General features: G+C 32.1%; 1 protein-coding gene across 2 annotated transcripts in view; it reads right to left on the reverse strand.

Annotated features, from left to right (window-relative positions):
• The window catches only part of LOC115878539 (formin-like protein), a 237038-nt gene that overhangs the window by 139712 nt on the left and 81936 nt on the right, over positions 1-15390 (reverse strand). For both annotated transcript variants that reach the window (XM_030895062.1, XM_030895063.1), the window contains exon 2: positions 8718-8801. In XM_030895062.1, coding sequence (XP_030750922.1) covers positions 8718-8801 — 84 coding nt within the window. The remainder of the gene's footprint in view (positions 1-8717; positions 8802-15390) is intronic.

Consider the following 15390-nt stretch of genomic DNA (forward strand, 5'->3'; position numbering starts at 1 on the left):
GTCTTTCTGCCGAGGAGCAAGGGGAAAGACACCACCTACCTGCTGGGCCTTATCCAGGCTTAGAACTCCAATGTATGGACATCGAGTTGGCGAGTCATCAACTCGAAGGAGGAGGGTCAAGGTCAGGTCTTACAATAGGAATTGACGTCCACAATAGGAATTGACGTCAAATCCAAGGCGGCCATAGTAAAAGAGGGATATCTCCTCTAAGGAACAACACCGGTATCAGGTCTAAGGAGAGACCAAGTGAAAGAGGTGGAGAAAATGGAGACAAATCCTCCAGCCTCCACCTCACGCGTACCTGAGCCGGAGGCAAGCTCCTCGACTGTGAAAAGCACGGAGGGCTAAACTCCAACCGTGAAATGTTGTGTACCCTCGGAGGAAGACCTTCTGTTGTCAGAGGAGGATGGGAAATACCCTGTCCCCCCTACAACGAGAAAAATGTATGATGAGTTATAGACCATGTGATGAGTTATAACTCAAGGAAGGGGGGCACAATAGATCTCTAAGATCGCTGTGATTAACCCCATACATCTGGCTATTTTAATTGTTATTTGATCTTGCTTGTCTGGGCAGTCTGTCTCTTTGGACAGACGTTCCCTGTTTGCAATCAAGGTTAAGATTGTAACGTTTTTAAAATCCGGTACTAAGGTATATTATATGATTGTAAGCGTTCTTTATTCTTTATACCTGATTTAACTCTGGTCTAATTTAGAACTTCCTTGAGTTAGCAAAACTGATATCGTCACCCTGTCTGTGCGCATCGCAATTGTTAATTTAGCATAGTCATTTTGAATGTCCAAATGTCATTTGACATCTTTCGCATCACAAGTCTGGGTTAGAATTCCGGATTATTGAATTATTTCTTGAAAATCTGTAATCCGCTGGAATTTCGACGAACCAGGTAAAAATGTGATATTGTCTTTTGGAGATTCAATATTCTCACTGTATATTTTTAGGATATATTTTTGCTGAGCCCAACTTAACCTAAGATAACCATATATTGCATGTTTGCTGATACGTTTTTTTAGTTCACTCCAAAATATTTAATAGAGGAAAGAATGGATTTGTTGATCATGGAAGTTCTCGAAATATTTCGAGGTGAGTTTATAGTATTTTTTTTTCAAACAAGGGTACTGATTTTCACGTTTTAGGGTCCCTCTTCCAGCCCCGATGTTTTCCTCGTAAAGAAATAGTACTTCCCATGTTTTTAATACTGGGATTTGAAGCCTCCTGGGTTTCTTCGAAACATGCCAAGTTTAATAATTAGCATATAGTATAACCATGAATATTATATTCGATCTGGATGACCTTTTCTAACCACAGTTTGTGTTTTAGTCTACGATGTATGCTGGATAGGCGTAGGGATACTTGGACCCCATCTCCTGCTGCTTTTGACAAATTTACTTGGGACGAACACCGTACAGCTAAATGTCAACCTTATATGTAATTTTATTGATAGCCATTATTTTAAATAGTAATATTTTCAAATCTTAAATCATCTTTTGGCTAGTTTCGTTATGGCAATTTTTATTCTGTCGGTTTGACATTTAAAAAAATATTAATTTTAATTACATAATAAACATTACCTTTGGTAATAATAATGTTATGTATATACAGTGTGATGGCTTCGGTGAACTATCCTGACACACGATTTTTCTTAGAAAATGAAGTTTATGTTACCTTAAAATGAATTTTTTGGATTTTTTGACTAAAATCTCAAAAAAACCAAACCAAACCAACACGTTTCACATAAAAAACATTTTTAAAAATATTGTTATTTGATTTTTATAGCAAATTCCATAACCGATAATGAAAGAGTCGCGGACTTGTTTATATCCGTTTCTATGTTTACGCTGACAGTAGGGAAGGTCGAATTTTGACAAATATTGCGAATTGATACATGGTTGTCAGATCAGCTAGTAAATTATCCGGAATTTCATGCATCTTTTTTGTGTAGGTAAAAAAATAAAAACGTCAAGGGTTTTAAAATGTTTTTTTTTTAATACGAATTAGATTACTTTAGTTTATCAAATTACTGGGCCGGCGAAACAATTGCTATTCTTATAGCTCTAGCATATGAAAACACGCTGTAAGCTGGAAGCCACGAAAGCTTGTGTTTGGCTCGGGTAGAGTTGGTTTGGTATTGGTTGGTTTGGTTTGGTTTTGTATTGGTTGGTTTTGTATGGGTTGGTTAGAGTTTGGTCGGGTTGGTTTGGCTGTTTTTTCTTTCTTTTTATCTGTTTGATTGATATTTTGTTTCTCTCTTCTGTTGTTTTTTTTTAGTTTTCCCATTCACACATTATCAACGAATTTTTATTATTAAAAATAGCTATTTTTTTTTAACATTGCTTTTCCTTTTGTCGCTGTCATGTTAAATCAAGTGTTAAAATTCTCCATAACGTCAAATATGTGTCAAAAACTACTAAAATTAAATTACAATATTTTAACATTCTGTGCATAATCTCCATTTATTTTTATTTAAAACTACTACTAAAAGTGGTTACTTTTTGATAAAAAAAAAAGAAAAATGCAAAAATCGTGTGTCAGGATAGTTCACCGGATCCCAGTGTGATATTTCTATAATTTATCTTAGCTTTGATTTGAGATCGTATAGAAATGAATACATTTCTATACGAGTACTAGCTACTGTAATTTTGGAGTTACGATTTTTTAAAAATTTTAACCCCCTCCCATACCCCCTTACCAACTCCCCACCCACACCCCAAAAACTAATGGCCAGATTTTCGGGTGCCACAGTATTTTTGTGCCAAATTTGGTTAAAATCGGTTTAGCGGTTTTTGAGTTATCGTGTTACGGACAGACAGAGCGACGGACGGACGGACAGACAGACAGACAGACACCATGAAAATATTTTGTATTTATGTCCAAATAACTCATTTTGAGTGAAATTAAAAAAACTTTTTTTGCCGATCATAATAGCCTACCATACCTATTGGTATGGTCGGCTAAAAACTTTAAATATTACTTAATTTAATTTAAACCAGGTCTCTTTGAGAAGAACGGACACCTTCTTTAAATTTATTAATTTTGACGCTCTCATATGCATTTAATTTCCTGTAATTTGAGACTTGTTTAAATAATTTTAAATTATAAGTATCTATGCAATGATTTTTATCAACAATATGTAGAGTAAAGCAATATCTATCCGGTCTACCATATCTTATCTGAGCCATATGTTTTTAAATCTAGTTAATATTGATCTTCTAGTTTGCTCAACATATTTCTGACTACAATCTTTATATCAAATCTTATAAACACTCATAAAAAAACATCACTATTGTCTACCACTTTCAAGCAAACACACAATCTGATTCTCCTTTACGTGTATTTAATATTTTCAATTATATACCAGATTTATCTGTATTATAATATTATTAATATTTGGCAAATTCGGTTTCTAAATTCTCTTTTATGTATGTATTTCATATGTTTCTTAACTGATTGTAGATTCTAAATCCAAACTGCTTCTTAAGATTGTGAGTTTAGAATTAGTTAGTTAGAATATTACAACTGCTTCAGCTGTAATATTCTTGTATATACTTCTATTTTTCTATTTTGAATTAAAAATTAAATATTTCTTCAACAGTCACAACGCAGGATGCTACAATATGGAAAAGATTCACATAATTCTCGTATAAAAAACCTAACGTACTTCCTTACAATGCTGCTTCTCGTAATAAAGGTCCCCTTTAAGTCGTCGACAACTTCCATTTTTAGACTCGGAACAAAAATAAAACAAATTATGCAAGTCCCAAATGGTTAGCACATGTTGAATAAAATGAGCGTCTTCCTTTATTGTCGTTAGTTCTTGACGTATTTAATATCTAAATAAAGCCTCAAAAGGCAGGCAATATCTCATAATATTTGTCTTTTGTTATTATCCCAAAAGTAAAAAGAATAGACAGTTTTTTTGGATAATGATTTATTTTAAAAATATAGCTGAATATGTTTATTGCTAATTTTTTCAACGTTGTATCATCATGCTTTTTTAATCTACGGCACAGTATACAAATGTGATTTCAAAGTTCTATGATTAAACGTGCTTTGTATGATGACAGATAAATAATTTGCACGGGGGGACTTTAACTGTTAAAGATAAAGATGTTTTAATCATAAAGTTAATACAGTATATTATCTTGTATTATGAATGATCTTAGCAAAAACTAAAGTAATGTACAACGAACGATATTATTAATAATATTCCGTATTATCGAAAAAAACAGCGCAAAGTTGGCTCAGAAATGATGCTGCTTTTTGAACAAAGCGTCATAATATGACATCACTTGACGTTTAAAGTCATAGGCTACTGATTAAAATCAAGAAAAATATACGCTTTAAAACTAAATCTCAAATAACTTAATTTATTTTAGGTATAGGAACATGTATAGTCAAAAAGTAACGAATTGGAAAGCCTTTCCACTAGTGAAATAAAAAAAGTGGGTTTCCATTTGAAAAAAATTATACCTATATAATAATTTTTTAATCGCACAATTCTATGACAGCTGCGACCATTATTATATGACATTCGAACAATTTAATTTTAGCAATAGATAGCCAAATGTTTTCTCTGGCACAGTAGCTCTGGTTATCACTAAATTTGACATTTAGGCTATACACATATTTTTGACAGGCAGTTTTTTTCGTTCAAAAAATTTAAATAATATTTTTTCTCAAATACGGCCAATGTTAGATACTATGGAGTGTTTAATACCAAAATTCATAAAACTTTACAGAGAATTTAAGTACGTAATAAAAAAATGGGAGCACCTATTTAAAATAAGAAAATTCCTGTCAATTTCCGGTATTTCCGGAAGTGCCGCCATATTGAAAATATTTTTAATCGATAGATCTCGTTGTTAAACTATGATATGCAAAAAATCTCCGAGCTAGATATTGTAGTTCTCTAGAAATTTCTAATGCACGCTCAGCCTGGGACACCCTGTATATAACACAACGCTGGAAATAATAGAAGAATATACAGGGTGTTTCAAAAAGCATTGTGCCATCTCTCGTGGGGAGATTCCTCGCGTAAAAATAAGATTTATTTTTCATATCAACATAGCTCCGATTCTGCTTTGTTTCGTAGCTACAGGGTGTTAGTCTTAATATTTTTTCGATTTATTGTAATTGTCTTCCAAGTACTTTTAGCGTTTCGAATAAAATTTTGAGGGTAAAAGTTACTATAAATGCGACATATTTTAAAGCTAAAAAAGTGTCGTCATATTCACCAGGGACGTGCATATTTATGGGTTATCGTTGGAATATTTTACTAAAAAATGCACGAACGTCACTGACTTTTTTTATCTTGTTAGCGAAATAGTGTAAACAGTTCAATGTCGATTAAAAGTTGTCTCTTGATATTTTATCGATTTCGGCCTCCTTGATGAGATAAACCCAATTTTGTTAATTACTTGCCTTGATCCAAGTCTAATAGCAACCTTTAAAAAAATTCAATATCATTAACTTACAAAAGTTTTAAATAAGTACTCATTGATTCCTCATCAAAAAATATGAAAAAAAGGTCCTATAAACATGGGTATGGAAATGCATACTTTTATAGTTACAGGATGTGAAAACGTCTTAAAATTAGTTTTTTTTGTAATTATTATCTTAAATACCATTATTTTTTATTTGAAATTGCTGTTTTTGATGGACTAATAGTAATAATAACTAATAGTAATAATATTTAATAATAAATTAGGTAAAATAAACAATTTATGAATTTTATTTTTAGTTTATTAATTATGATTAATAAAATTGGATTTACCTCATCAAGGAGGCCGAATTAAAATATTAAGACGTAACTTTTAATTGGCATTAAACGGCCTATACAATTTTGATTTCAAAAGAAAAAAGTCAATGGCGCACATGTTTTTTTTAAATATTCCAGTGATAACCCATATGCACGTCCCTGATGAATTTATCGACACTTTTATAGCATTAAAATATGTAGCAAAGTTTGAGGGTAGATGTTACTATAAACATTTACCCTCAAAATTTCATTACAATCACTAAAAGTACTTGGAAGAAAATTATAATAAATCGAAAGGTTATTAAGACTTTAACACCCTGTAGCTACGAAACAAAGCAGAATCGGACCTATGTTGATATGAACAATAATTCTTATTTTTACGTGAGGAATCTCCCCACGAGAGATGGCACATGTTTTTTGAAACACCCTGTAGATATTTGGGACAACTAATACACAGCTCAGGATCTCTACTACCAGAAATCAACAGAAGAATTAAGTTAGCATGGAGTACTTATGGAAGAAATTTAATCATATTCAAATCTAGAATAACAAAATAAAATTTTTTATTTTGCTGTGTAACACCAAAGGTTCCAACTTCCAACCCTCAACTGTAATCAAATCTAGAATGCCACTCTATCTAAAGAAGGAAACATTCGACCAATGTGTACTACCCGTCATGACCTATGCATGCAAAACCTGGACACTTAAAACGTACTTCATAAGGAAGCTGCAGGTCGCACAACGCTTAATGGAACGAAATATGCTGGAAACAACTAAGAGAGACCGTAAAAGAATAGAGTGGATACGACAAAAGACCCAGGTAATAGATGTCATCCACAGATGCAAATCCCTCAAGTGGCAATGGTACAGGACACCTAGCAAGAACAGACAACAAATGGACCACAAAAATTACAGCATGTTATTCAAGAGGAATTAGGATACCTAGAAGAAGACCGAACCTACCTGAGATGGGACCATGACATTAGGAAATTAGCAGGGATAACTTGGTCCCACATAGCCAACAATAGATAACAATAGGCCCAAATTACAAAGTTGATGATGATATAGTGGTTAAGAAATACTAACATATTTTCCGAGTTTTGTTGTTTATTTTATAGCGAATACCATTGGTAAAAAAATAAAGAAACAAAATAATTTAAAATAATGCCCATCTCATGCACACATGCATGTAACAATAAGGATAAAGGATGTAATATTGTATGATAAAAAATCGATGCCATCTTTGAAATGATAATCGAGGGTAATTTTTATTATGCTAACCCCCATACCTACGTTATTGAAATGTGTTAAAAATTGCGTAATTTGAGATCATCTAGTCATAACTTTTTTATTTATATTTAATAAAAGTAAAAGTGTTTATTATATAAATAATATTATTATATAATGGAAAATAAATTTCTTGCAGTTTTTAGGTATATAATAAAATTATATAAGAGCATTATATTATATAATTATACAGGGTGGCCCATCGAAAACGTTCCGCAAGGCGTAACGGCCAGGGTAATTTTTTTTTCAGAAAATTCAAAAACACGTCAATTTTGTTTGTGAGGGGGACAATTTTTGCCCCAAAAATGATTGCAAAATCTTCAACCCTCTAAGCGGGGGTGATATCCCCCAATTTTTTTTAAATGAGAAGGGGGGTCAAGTGGTACCGCATTGAAAAGGGCTTTCTATTCTCTATACTTTCCCGCTTCGTTTTTGAAAATCGGTCGAGTCATTGAGAAAATATGAAGGATTGAAATTTGAAAAGTTTATTTAAACATGTATCAGAGTAAATGATAAGGATAAATTCCTTCCACCAATTTGCTGTTTTTTTCTTATAATTTCTAGATGTTTACGCATTTTTTTACGTGCCACAAGATTGAACAATCAGGTGTGGTAGGTACTTGCTAGATAGCTGTTCTGTGACTTATGCGTTATTTAATGTGTGTTTTTCGGATGAGTGTACTTTATTTTTGAACGGTGTAGTTAATCGGCACAACTGTCGGTACTGAGCTGAGGACAAAAGCACACAAAACCCTCAGAAATTGAACGTGTGGGTTGGTATTTTTAGAAATTCTATTGTGGGTCCTTTTTTTCTCCCTGGAAATCTAACAGGTCATATGTACTTGGATTTACTGGAAAATACCATCGACCCAGCCCTAACTGACATCATAGAGAACAATCCTGGATACGTTGAAGCGGAACTAATATTTCAACAAGACTTACATCACATTACTCTCAAAATGTGCGTAATTACTTAAACAATAACTTTCCCGGTCGGTGGATGGGACGAAGGGGTGTAATTGAGTGGCCTCCCCGGTCACCCGTCTTGACTCCTTTAGACTATTTTTTAAAGGGGACACATAAAAAGTAAAGTGTATAGCACTCCACCCGCCTCATTAGAAGACCCACGAAGACGAACTATTGATGTTTGTCGCGTAGTGACCCCGCAAGTTCTTCAGAATGTTCGAGAACGGTTTGAAAATAATTTGTATTACTGTATGGAGGTTGACGGGCAATATTTTCAGCTTTTGCTTCATTAATAAGTTAAGTTTTTTTAATTAATTCAATTTATGCGTTTTTTTTGCAAAAAGTACTTTTCAAATTTCAATCCTTCATATTTTCAAAATGACTCGACCGATTTTTAAAAACAAAGCGGGGAAATATAGAGAATAGAAAGCCCTTTTCATTGCGGCACCACTTGACCCCCCTTCCCATTTGAAAAAAGTTGGGGGATGACACCCCCGCTTAGAGGGTTGAAGATTTTGCAAACATTTTTGAGGAAAAAGTTGCCCCCCTCACGAACAAAATTGACGTGTATTTGGACTTTTTCAAAAAATAAATACCCTGGTCGTTATGCCTTGCGGAATGTTTTCGATGGACCACCCTGTATTTAACTAATGAGTACCTATTAAAGCGTAAAGAAGAAAAAACATACCTGATCACAGATAATATCCCATTTCTTCTCGGAGTCGTAGCTTTTCAAAAGTTTGGCTTTGTCGGGAGGAAGATCCATGGAAGCCTGGAACAAAATAAGGGTGATTAATATACTCCGGGATATTTCGTCGTATAAAGACCGACACCAAGAATTCCTTGGTTTTGGTCTTGCAGGATCCCATTATGGTCTTGTTGCAAGAGTCTTACAAGTCTTAAAGCACCTTTTTAATAGATTTTTATCAGAGGAGCCTTTTTTGAAAATTGGATATGTAAAATACTCTAAGCGAAAATAATATTTTCTTTAAGAAACATATTATGTTTGGTTTGGTTTGGTTTGTAATCTTGTGTTTGTTGTTTGTAAGCTTGTATCCCGGGAATCCCGGGTGCGTCTCAAAAATGGCTCATCCCTATAACTTTTTTCATTTTTCAGATAAAACAAGGAGATGTGGTATGTTATATGTATATGACATAAATTAGGATTGATTGACATATTCAATTGTTTTCGGTCACTTCCGGTTTCACCGGAAATTATTACAACTTTTGCTTTTTAAATGGCACCCTCAGTATTTTTTTTACTTTATTCGATAGAAAATGACACTCTGAATACAAAGACATATCATATGTCAACTTTTGACATTTTCGCTCAAAAACAAATTGTATTTTAAATTTCAATCTAGAGTGGCTGTGTTAAAAACAATAATTTTTAATCAAGGAGCCTTGGAAAAATAGATTTGATCGTCTAATGTTTTTAGTGTCTTGTCCTGGCCGGCTAAAAGATGCTCAAGTCGTATTTTTACTCATATCTCAATTTTTTCAAATGGAACTATGGTGGCTCATTAGCATATTTGGAAAAAGCATTTTTTACCAATAATGTGATATCACACACTTGGCATTTCGAGTTAAATTGTCGTTATGAACCGTATGTTACAATTTCAAATAAACCATATGTGAAAATGTTAAAAGTTGACATATGATATGTCATTCTATTCAGACTGTTATTTTCTATCGAATAAAGTAAAAAAATACCGGGTACCACTTAAAAATTAAAAGTTGCAGTCATTTCCGATGAAAACAATTGAATATGTCATTCAATCCCATATTATATCATATACTAACATACCAAATCTCGTTGTTTTATCTGTAAAAATAAAAAAGTTATAGGATTTTGAGACGCACCCGGTATAAATTACATCTAGTCTAATTAAAAAAAAACAGACAAGGTTAAAGCAATACAATACACCTATCGTATATTTATTTTCATTTAAACGCTTCCAAGAACAGCTATTTTTTTCAGAGAACGCCATAATATAGAAGGATAGTTGTTTCGTAGTAACCGTTTAGCCGTGAATGTGCTGAAACTGTGGGATGAATTTTTAATTAATGAAGTCACTTCAGAATCGGTGAATCACGGTGACTCATTTCTCACATGAAAAAAAAACATTATACAAAACGTATGTCTTATATAATTCTTCTCAATTAAAAGCAAAAAAAATACAATTTAGTTTCATAACAGCGCGGAAAACAAATCATAATGCTTTTGCAGGGTTGTGATTTCACAGTCATGTGATTTGAATAAAAAAATCATTTTTTTTTAATTTTATAATAAATCGAAAAATAACACAAAATTATAAAAGTGTGTCCAAGAAAACTATAAAAAATATTTCTATAACAGATATACCCTATATACAGGGTGCCCAATATTCCCTGAACAATCTATTTTTTTACAGGAGACAAAAAATGTAGTAAATACTTGAGGGACCATTTTAAGAAAGGAAAATCGGGTCAAGTTTCATTTAGCCGAAATATGTTAAAAAAGAAAAAGAAAATTGTCACTCAGGGAGTATATTACTGAAAAAATGCGTCACCATTTTTTGAATGCGGTTTAAAAGTAACGAAATGACATAATACATAATAATTTTATTTCATATTTTAGACGTGTTTGTAACTATATGTATTATATAATGTATATAATTGTATACTATATTATTCATTATTATATAATAATTATTATATAATTTTATATACTATGTATTATAGAGGGTGGTCGGAACTGTTATTCCGGAAACTTTGGCAGAATATTCTGTAGATAAAAACAAGTAAAAAAGTTCGTATAAATGTATGTATTTTTTGGAAGAAAAATTTAAGATTAATTTAAAAAATAAAAATTTCCAAATAAATCATTTCAGTCAACATCAAAAATCAACATCTATTCAACATGTTGATTTTTGGTCAATGACATGTATTGACTATTTCCATTCTAAATATCTTGAGAACGGTTGATCGTAGAGATTTTTACCAAGAGACATTTTTTACGTAAAAAATTGCGGAAATGTATATTTTTTCATTAGGTAGTTTTATACAGGTACGGACGAAAAGTTATTACTCTTCAAAACAGTTAAAACACATGTAGGTGGCGCCCCCTACAAAAAGGAGTCATATTGATATCAAAATCAAATTTCTCATGTCAAAAAACTACCAGACACCAATTTTCATCCAAATATTGATGTTACTTCTGAAATTATTGGAGAAGGCAGAAGTTATCTTGATCAACATAGACACTATACAGCTGTTTCAAAAGTACATAAAACAGCATATTTTCTGACAACGATTATAGATTTTCGAGAATGAAGATATAGTCTAACCTCAGAAGAATATAGTTCTACACTAAAAAGTTTGAAATGTATTCTGTTAAACGGATTTTTGTACATAAATTTCCAAATAAATCTCTGCCGTTTAGAGGTCTAGTTTACAAACAATTAAAGACACGAAATTACTTCAATTTCGGTCCAACATTTTAATTGATGAATAATTAAGTAGATATATGTATGCGTACTAACAGTAATATATTCTCGAGAAGCGGTCTGTTCTAAATCAAACTCAATTTATTCTATAGCTCTATATTTCGACATGGTTTATGTCTTCCACAGGAGCGTAGAGAATTAGAGTTATAAAAGTTAATTCTTTACGCTCCTAAATTTATATAGTTTTATAACATTTATGATTATTTTTCGATTTATTAAAAGTATTTAAACGTTGCAATAACAAGTGTCACATTTTATTTGATGAATATACAGGGTGTCCCAATATTACGTGGACATAGAGCTACTACGTATTTTTTGAATCGAAATAACTTCATTGGACACAATAATTTGCCTTTATAAAAAAAGTGCTTTGTTTGTCCATTAGAGGGCATCAAACTTTAAAAAAATAAACACATTTTCTCAGATATTTTAAGAACCGTTATTCCAATTTGAATGAGAAAAATCTCATTCAAATTGGAATAACCTAAAACAAACAAACAAACAAACAACGCTTTATTGTGCAAAAAGCCAAAACAGCTTCATCGACAAAGCACTCACAAACAACAAAATCACAAAAAAATACAAACAACAAAAAATACACAATACAAATAATACAATTCAAAAAAATTTAAGTCTTTAAAATTACAAAAAGAATATACATGGACAATTTTAGAACAGTACGCAGTAAATAGATATAATTTTAAAGTCATAGAATATTAAATACTTGACCTTTGACCAGTGTGTGAGATGATCAAAATTTTAAAATTCAAAATTGTTCGTAATCAAACATCAGCAAAAAAGTCGTTTACCGCGTATAGGGCTCTCTCCAGTAGGTATGATTTTAGAGCCTTGCAAAATGCGGGAAAGAATGAAAGCGATTTGATATGCAAAGGCAGATGATTGTACATTTTTTTGGCATTGTACAGTATTGAACCCTTAACTAGTTCTGAGCTCGGGGTTGGCAGATAAAGATCGTGCTCTGCATTCCTAAGTGGATAGTTATGAGATGGCCTTTCGGGAATAGCAGATATGTGCTTGCGGATTAAGCAAACGGATTCAAAAATGAATAAAGAAGGAAGAGTCAGTATTTTCAAATTTTTAAAGAAATTCTGGCAGTGAGTTCTACTGTTCAGTCCCAATAAATATCGAACTGCTCTCTTTTGAAGTATGAAAACACGATCAAATTTTGTTGCGCAGCAAGTACCCCAGAATGGAAGGGCATAACGAAGATGTGACTCAAAAAGGGCATAATAGGCTATTCTAGAGGTTGAGAAGTTAAGTTCCTTAGAAACTGATCTTAGCGCAAAACAGGCAGCGCTTAGTTTCTTTGATAGAGCTTCAATGTGAGAGTCCCATTTTAACGAGTTGTCTACAAGAAGTCCTAAGAATTTCACAGAGTCCACGACGTCAATAGTAGTGTTATTAAGTACAAAAGGTTTATAGTACTTTTATATGACAAAACTTTAGTGTTTGATAGGTTGAGGCATAGGAGATTAGAATCGCACCAAGACTTAATGGTGCGTAAGTCGTGGATATAGTATCATATAGCGCCGCAACATCTGGGCCGCTCCAAGTGAAACTAGTATCGTCCGCAAAGAGGCAGATTTTACCGCTAATGTCCAGATTTGCAATGTCGTTGATAAACACCAGAAACAAAATAGGGTCAAGTACTGAACCCTGAGGGACACCACATTCTATAGGCTTACAAGAAGACATAGACGTATCAATCCTCACAAGCTGCCTTCTGTTGCCAAGATATGACTTAAGCCATTCGAGCGGCACTCCCCCGAAACCGTAGTATTGCAATTTATTAATTAAGATATTATGATTTACACAATCGAAAGCCTTAGAGAAATCACAGAAAATTGTAGCTGTAGAGTGATGGTTATTCAGGCTAGAGTATACATTATTAAAAAGGTCGAACATAGCATCATTTGTGCAACTGTTACTTAGAAATACAAATTGATGGGTAGTAAGTATTTTATATTTAAGGAGAAAAGATAGAAATCTTTTTTTAACCAATCTTTCAATGATCTTAGATAATGTGGGCAGGAGTGCAATTGGCCGATAGTTCGAAGCTTCATCTTTATCACCTCCTTTATACAGAGGAATAATTATTGCTGTCTTAAGGCAGTTTGGAAAAACTCCTTTTTGGAATGACACGTTAATTAAAGTAGTAAGATGGTTTAATGTACATTTAGGAAGTTCAAAGAACATTTCGAGAGTAAGCCCATCAGTCCCAGATGAGGAATTGTTTTTAATACTATTAATTGTACTACGGAGCTCATCTAATGCTACGGGCGTGAGGAAGAAACTGTGTAAATTCTCATTTGCTTTAGGAAGATATGAAAGTGAATCATGGGAAGGAGTTATGGTGTTAACTAAATTTTTAGCCACATTAACAAAGTAAGTGTTTAAATCTTCAGGTGAATTAAAGAGTGTGCCAGACGAAGAAGTCTTATTCCTTAAGTCATTTACAATAGCCCAAGTCTCCTTAGCGACATTACCGGCTTTGGCTAGCCTCGCATTATAATAAATGTCCTTGGCAGCTTTCATAGTCTTACGATAAACCTTTCTATAAAGTTTCACGTAATTATGAAAAAAGACGCTGTCCGTGAATTTCTTAAGGTGAGATAATGAGCGCATGTTCTTTGCAGATATACGCAAGCCTGTAGTAGACCAGGGTATACCTTGTTTACTTTTGATAGGCCTAAGAGGAAATGCCTTGTACGCCAGATTAGACAAGGTATCCATGAAAAGGTGACTATGTTTTGCTAAGTGCTTTTACATTTTACTTCCACCAAAATCAAAAGAAAGTAAGGGAAAGGTGAAAACCCCCTCTACATAAAATTTAGTGTAAATATTTTCCAACTCCACCGACGACGGATTTTCCGGCTCAACTTTCGTTTAGCCGAAATCAGTTACATAGAATATACATAGAATAGTTTTATAGGATGATACAAGAAAACTAGCAAAAAATTTGATTTTTGCCGCGGAAATTCTTTGTTTTTGAGAAAACTCGAATTTTTAATGTTTCTATTATTAACTAAAATTTAAAACTTTACGGTGTTTTTAATAGTTTTTTCATTATAAGAATGACGTAAAAACATTTAATATAACGATGTGAACTAATTTTTATTCGAAAATATATTTTTATCACAATAATTTAATTAAATCTAATTTTATCACAATAATTTATCATAAGGGTGATATACTGGAAAACCTTTAATATTTCGAAGTTTTCCATAGTATTCTCAACTTTTTTACATACTTTCGGGATTTTAGAGTGAGGGGTGGGGAATAATATATATATATATATATATATATATATATATATATATATATATATATATATATATATATATATATATATATATATATATATATATAACATACTTTCGGGATTTTAGAGTGAGGGGTGGGGAATAATATATATATATATATATATATATATATATATATATATATATATATATATATATATATATATATATATATATATATATATATATATATATATATATATATATATATATATATATATATATATATATATATATATATATATATTCCCCACCCTCACTCTAAATATCCTGAAATATGTAAAAGTTGAGAATACTATGGAAAACTTCGAAATATTAAAGGTTTTCAGTATATCACCCCTTATGATAAATTATTGGATAAAATTAGATTTAAATAAATTGGTTTGGTTAGGTTTGGTTTGCTTTGGTTTTGGTTTGGTTTGGGGAATGGGGAATATATATATATATATATATATATATATATATATATATATATATATATATATATATATATATATATATATATATATATTTGGTTTGGTTAGGTTTGGTTTGGTTTGGTTTGGTTATA

Source organism: Sitophilus oryzae, unplaced genomic scaffold, assembly GCF_002938485.1.
Source record: "Sitophilus oryzae breed Bouriz unplaced genomic scaffold, Soryzae_2.0 scaffold_1517_pilon_pilon, whole genome shotgun sequence".
NCBI lineage: Eukaryota > Metazoa > Arthropoda > Insecta > Coleoptera > Curculionidae > Sitophilus > Sitophilus oryzae.